Source organism: Phyllostomus discolor, chromosome 7 (genome assembly GCF_004126475.2).
Source record: "Phyllostomus discolor isolate MPI-MPIP mPhyDis1 chromosome 7, mPhyDis1.pri.v3, whole genome shotgun sequence".
Lineage (NCBI taxonomy): Eukaryota > Metazoa > Chordata > Mammalia > Chiroptera > Phyllostomidae > Phyllostomus > Phyllostomus discolor.
This window is the reverse complement of record NC_040909.2, coordinates 50,574,171-50,580,170: the sequence shown is the minus strand read 5'-3', so window position 1 is coordinate 50,580,170 and position 6,000 is coordinate 50,574,171. Positions and strand designations below refer to the sequence as shown.

General features: G+C 50.0%; 1 protein-coding gene across 2 annotated transcripts in view; it reads left to right on the top strand.

The window, feature by feature from the left end:
* The first annotated feature begins 1,796 nt into the window (after positions 1–1,796).
* The window catches only part of IL17RD (interleukin 17 receptor D), a 66,620-nt gene continuing 62,416 nt past the window's right edge, over positions 1,797–6,000 (top strand). The window contains exon 1 of one of the 2 annotated variants that reach the window (XM_036030940.1): positions 1,797–2,033. In XM_036030940.1, the coding sequence (XP_035886833.1) occupies positions 1,908–2,033 (126 nt within the window). In that variant the 5' untranslated portion in view covers positions 1,797–1,907. The remainder of the gene's footprint in view (positions 2,034–6,000) is intronic. The other variant, XM_028518078.2, reaches the window with a different exon arrangement.

Genomic DNA, 6,000 nt, shown 5'->3' with positions numbered 1-6,000 from the left:
TGTGTCCTCTTCACTTCTTTAGAAAGTTGAACTACTCTCAACTCTGCAGCATGTTTTCAGAGGCAGTCAGTTGTCAGCTTGGGCAGTGTGAGCTGTGGGTAGAGGAAAATACAATGGTGGGTGAGTGTGGAGGCTAGAAAGGGAGAAGGAGCTTCGCTGAGACATCCCTGACACTCAACCATATGGTGTAAAACCTAGGGAGAAATGCTCTCCTCTACCGAGCGCCCTCAAGGTTCTCCCTCTATCATAAGCTCCAAGTACTGATCCTCTTCCTGGAGTCAAACTCCAGAACAAAGGAAGAAATGCATACGTCTACCTCATTAGCAATCAGAAGAGCCAATTAAGATAGCAATGAGATATTGGGCAATTTGGCAATTTTAAATGTGTGTAATTTAGCCCTGGCTGGCGTAGCTCAGTGGATTGAGTGTGGGCTGCGAACCAAAGTGTCGCAGGTTCGATTCCCAGCCAGGGTACATGCCTGGGTTGCAGGCCATGACCCCCAGCAACCGCACATTAATGTTTCTCTCTCTCTCTCTCTCCCCCTCCCTCCCTTCCCTCTCTAAAAATAACTAAATAAAATCTAAAAAAAATGTGTGTAATTTAAATCCAGCAGCTCTGATTTTAGGAATGTACCCTTAAAAAACAGTTGAAATCAAGATAAATATGTGAGGATAATTTTGAAAATCACTGATTATAATAGAAGTCCCTCAGCAGAGGATTGGTTAATAAATTATGGAGCATATCTAGGCTGCAATGTCATATATATTAAGGAGCCTAAGAAGCAGGCAGCCTCATGGTTTCTTTAGTGTTTCACCAACACTCACGTGGTCCTGGCCTCATGTTAGCCCCTGGCATTCATGCTAAAACCCCTGACTTCCCCTGCTGAGGGGGAATGATTCAGTGAGGACCTGTGTGGAGGAGGAGGTGGTGGTGGAGATGAAGGAGGGGGCGATGGAGAAGGTCGAGCTGATTGCATTCAGGTGCACAGAAACCAGACAAAGCAGAGGCTGAGAATTGTGATGAAAAGTTGCATGATCTTGGTTCCTCCACTTCTATGAACCTCAGTTTCCTCTTCCAAACAGAGATACCATCCACTTCATAAGGGTATGTTTGACAAGTGTAGTGGTTAAGAGTTTTGGTTTTGTCAGATCTGAATTTGAACCTCAGGTCTAGCAGGTACCGGCTGTGTAACGCTTTATGCAAGTCAGTGAGAGACTGAAGCATTTACGGAATGCTTGCTGTGTATTAACCAACAGAATCCTCCCCAGCCTAAGATACTTACTCTTATTTTTATTCCAGTCTACAGGGTAAGAGTGGAGAGAGCAATCATTTGTTCGAGGTCCCAGCCAGGATTTCTCTAACCATAGCATTTTCCTAACTTTCCTGCACCAACTGGGTGCAGGGATAACAATAATTACCAACAATTCCTTATGTGGTTGGGAGGATTCACTAGGAGGACTAATGAAGAGCAGATGCTAATTAACTTGTTATTAAAACCATTATTATTATATTCTTTGAGTTTTTCTGAGTTTTTGAAGGGAGCAGGAACCGCTTCTACAAAGCCTTTGCCTTAAAAAACCCAAAAACCTCAGGTGAGGGGGGGAAAAAACCTTCCACCTTCTAAGCTTTTACTTAAGGCGTGGTAATAGGGACGAGGCCTAGAGGGCGGGGCGGGGCGAAGAAGGAGAGCCAGGCTGGAGGGGCGGGGCCAGAGCTAGGGTATTAAGGCTGAGGGCGGGGGCTGGGAGAGAAAAGGAGGGGCTAGGTCTGGGGGCGCATGCTCCGTGGTTCCGCCCGCTCCTCTTCCTTCGCCGCCGCCGCCGCCGCCGGCGCCACCGCCCACTCGGGGTTGGCTTGCAGCGGGCAGCCGGGCGCAGAGTAGGGCCGGGGTGGGTAAGCGCACGGCCATGGCCCCGTGGCTGCAGCTCTGCTCTGTCTTCTTCACTGTCAACGCCTGTCTGAACGGCTCGCAGCTGGCCGTGGCCGCCGGTGGCTCCGGCAGAGCGCGGGGCGCCGACACCTGTGGCTGGAGGGTAAGGAGAGGGCGGCAAGAAACTCTTCGTCCCCAAAAGCGTGGGGGGCGTAGCGGGAGCGGCGCGCACAGGTGCTCACGGGCGGCGGAGCCCGCGCTGACTTGCTTGGTTCCTCCGGAGTCTGCGGCGGGGCTGGGATCCCCACTGTCTCCGGACCTCTGTCCCTTCCTCCCTCCCGGAGCGCGCGTCGGCCAGCCCTGGCGGGGATGAAAGGGACCGCCAAACCCCGGCTTTGTGTTGCTAATGAGGCGCGGCCACGGTCGGGGTCCCGCTCCCGGAAAGCGGGCGAGAGGGGCGCGCGGCGGGGGGAGAAGGGCGCCCCATCTTTTGTTCCTGGCCCGGGACTTCCAACGCCTCAGGGCTGCGCGCCCCGGAGCCCGGATCCTCGGGGCTGTCTCGACGTTGGGGCGGTTTCCGAAGCGGGAGTGGGAGTGTTACCCTGGACCCCTGGTCCACAGATCTGCCCAATCCGAGGACTGCCACAGAACGGACCTGGAGAGCCGGAGAGGGATGCGCCCCATTCTCGGGGCCGCTTTGTTCTTTTCAAGGCCGGGCCGTCTTACCCCACTTTCACCCCACCCGCGACTTCTGATTTGCTGGGAAATTTTAGTCCTCCATTCACTCCTTCATCTAAGGATGGTCTCAAGGATGATTCCCCCACTCCCATCCCACTCCAGCACGCCCCACCTAGGGTTGACGATATTATTCATGGCCAAAGGAAAGCAAGAGTTTGTCATTTGTGTCAGGTGCCCGAGACGAGACTAGAGAGGTGCACAGACTTATGCTGTGTGCTTGGAACCCTCTCCCTTTGATGCTGTCTGGGCGAATGGGCATGGGTGAGGAGCTGAGTGCACCAGGACGCTAGAGTTCCAGGTCCTTACTAGGATTCCTAGGCCTGGGCGGTCCTGCATCCATCTGTTCCCTACCTCCGACGAAAGCCAGGGCAGGCTGGCATTAGGGCACTCACAGCCTTCAGCTTTGTGTAGAGGACGTGGGCTTTGTGCTAAGGCAGCCACGGACATGACCTTGGCTCTGCTCCTGGGCAGCCATGAATCTCAATTTCTGCACCTGGGAAATGGGAGTGAATGGGGATTTGCTACTTTCACCAGCACTATTGCTCTAAGGGATGGGTATGAGGTAGTTTGCTTAGAGTAATGTTGACCCACCTCTTCTGGGGTGCTCTGAAAGACTTCAGCACAGTCAAGGCCTAGGACTGGACACCTTGTTAGGGGCACAGGCTGGTGCCTCCAGCTCACTTGCCCCACATTCTGAGAAACTGGAAAACCAGGTATGAGTAGGGCAGCTGGGATTTTAAGTCTAAGAGATGCACTATAGACAGCTATAATCTACACTCTCACAAACCCTATAGTGAATATAAAACTTACTACTTGAGTAAAACAGCACATTTTCTTACTCTCTCCCATTTTGGTAAAATAACATGATTGTGCTTTTACTTTAAAAAACTAGATAACAAGTTTTCAGATTAAAGTTTTCCTTAAAGCTATCTCATGTTGACTTATTGATGCTCCTAGATTTTTTTGGATCTAGACTGATAGGTTGGCTTTTGAATAACTGTAACAGCATCACAGGCATTTTACTCCAGGATTTCATATAACAGCATAGGTGAATCAGTCCAATTTCCTGGTTTTCTGCAATTGCCTGGCTGACTTCATGTGTCAGTACACAAAGCTTGTGAAGTTTCATTGCTGTGGGGAGCCAAGCCTGGGTGGTTTTGTTCTTTCTGCCTGTGAGAATGTGTTCTTTTCCCCTAAACTTGCACTCCTGCAGAATTAATGGTGCCCTTCCTCCAGTGGCCTCACATTCATGCTGACCTCTCTCCCACTACAACTCCTAGTTGGGGATGACCTCAGCAACTCCTACTTTGGCTCCACCAACCCTTTCTTCGGGTCATCTTCATCATCTTGAATGAGCATGAAAGCCCCTGGGCTATCCCCCAGATTCCAGACTTCCAACCTTCCCTCTTGGATTTGCCTGTTGGCACATCTGATGGAGCACCAGCTTTCCCTAACCCAGCTTGCCTACCTGCCTTGCATTCCCACTTTCCCAGCCACAGCCCCTCTCACTATGCTTCCTAACTCCTCTGCCCTTTATGCTGCCGAGGCATGCCTTTTCCTGAACGTGGGTTGCCTTTTCCTCCTCTGAGAACCTGCTTGGCCTAAGACTCAGCTGAGGTGATGCTTCCTCAGAGAAGGCCTCCCACAATGCCATTCTCCTTGCTTTGCCTTCTCCTGCAGATTCTTGCACTTTGGTTCTCACCATACATCATCTGCATTTGTTCACATCTCTGTTGTCAGACTAGTCAGGCAGGCACTTAACCTCATGGTGGTGGCCTGAGAGTCTGGAACCCTGTAAATCTTGGCTGAACCCAGTTAGACCCTGCAGCTATCCTGCTAAATCCTATATTAAGTGATTGATTTTAAGAAGTGGGGGAGAGAGCAGCACACCAGGCTCTAGTATCCTTTCCACAGCAGGCTTATGCACATGCTCTTCCTGCTGGTGTTTCTTCTCTTTACACCTCAGCCTCCCCTCTGAGCATCACTTCCTGCGGGAAGCCTTCCCTGTCCCTACGTCTCTAAGTTCTTCCAGAAGTTGCTCTGTCAGAGGACTGGCCAGTAAATACTGGTGTACTGTGACTTGAGTATTTGATTCATGTCTTGACTCTCCTACTTGATGGTGGGTGTTCAGCCCATAAGTAGATGTTAGTCTCAATTATGAAGTTGCTTACAGTCTAGCTGGGGCTATGCAAACATACAAGAATAAGGGTCAGCTGTCTGTGATGCAAATGAGAGAGGGCTTCCTGTGGGTCCAGGCGACACAGAACCTGAGGGGACAGCAGGGTGGAGAAGTGAGCCCTGAAGGAGGGGTAGGATCTGGGTACTGGAGAGGAGCTGAATGAATGACCCCCTTGATCTCCAGGAAGCATTTGTTCCAGGAACTCTTGCCCCTGCAGGAATGTGTATTTTCCCAGGACTTGTAAGGTGACTGCAGCCAGCTAACCCTCTCTTGGCAGGTCTGCTAACACACCCTTTCGTGCTGCTCTTAGAGGAGCCGGCCTGGTTTACGTGGTCAGGTTTCACAACCTCCCCATTATTAGTGGCACAATTAAGGGGCTGATACCATCTTGAACACAGCTCAGTGTTTTAGAAGTGAGGTGTGGGCACACTTCCTCGACTACTTAAAAAAAAATCTCTTAGCACCCTTGCCAGGTAAAGTTGTTCTTTGAGTAATAAATACAATTTTCCCAAAGAAGTAACAATTTGTAAAACTTTCAGAGAGGAAGTTTTGCATCCTCATTGACACTGGGTCTTAACTCATGCTTTTTGATAGTGGGATGGGTTTGTTTGTATGGATCACTTGTGCTAGGTTTTTTCCCTTTGGGTCTTGCTGGGCATTTGGGGAGCCTGTTTATGGAACAAAGAATTAGGAGTCTGCTTGCACAGGGTTTTATTTAGTTGCTTTTCCTGCAGTAGAGGAAGAGGAGAGACATTGCTTATCTTCCTACCTCAACAGGATATACCTTCTCTGGTCTGTTGCCCTGAAGCACAGTTTCTACCCCCCAAATGTCTGCTCCTTCAGGAATTCAGGAAGCTAGAATGCTGGCATCGTCTTTACAATGAAGTGCAAGTTTCCCATTTAAGGCAAATACTTCATCTCAAAAGGTAGGAAGGAATAGGGTGGTACTTGGAAAGAAGTTCCAGCTGGTTAAAATTTAGGTCCCTGATAAAAGTCCAATCCAAGAACTCTCCTTGGCTGTGGGCCCAGGCATGTTTATTTGATTCTGAATTGGATGCGTTTTCATTCACTTGCAGCCCATGGCTCCCAAGCCTGCATATGGTCTGCCTGTCCTGTGGCTATGTTGTCCATGTTATACATGCTCTTGTTTCCCTTACAGAATTCTTGGTTAAAAGAGACACAGCGCTGGTTGTCACATTTTTCAGAGAGACAT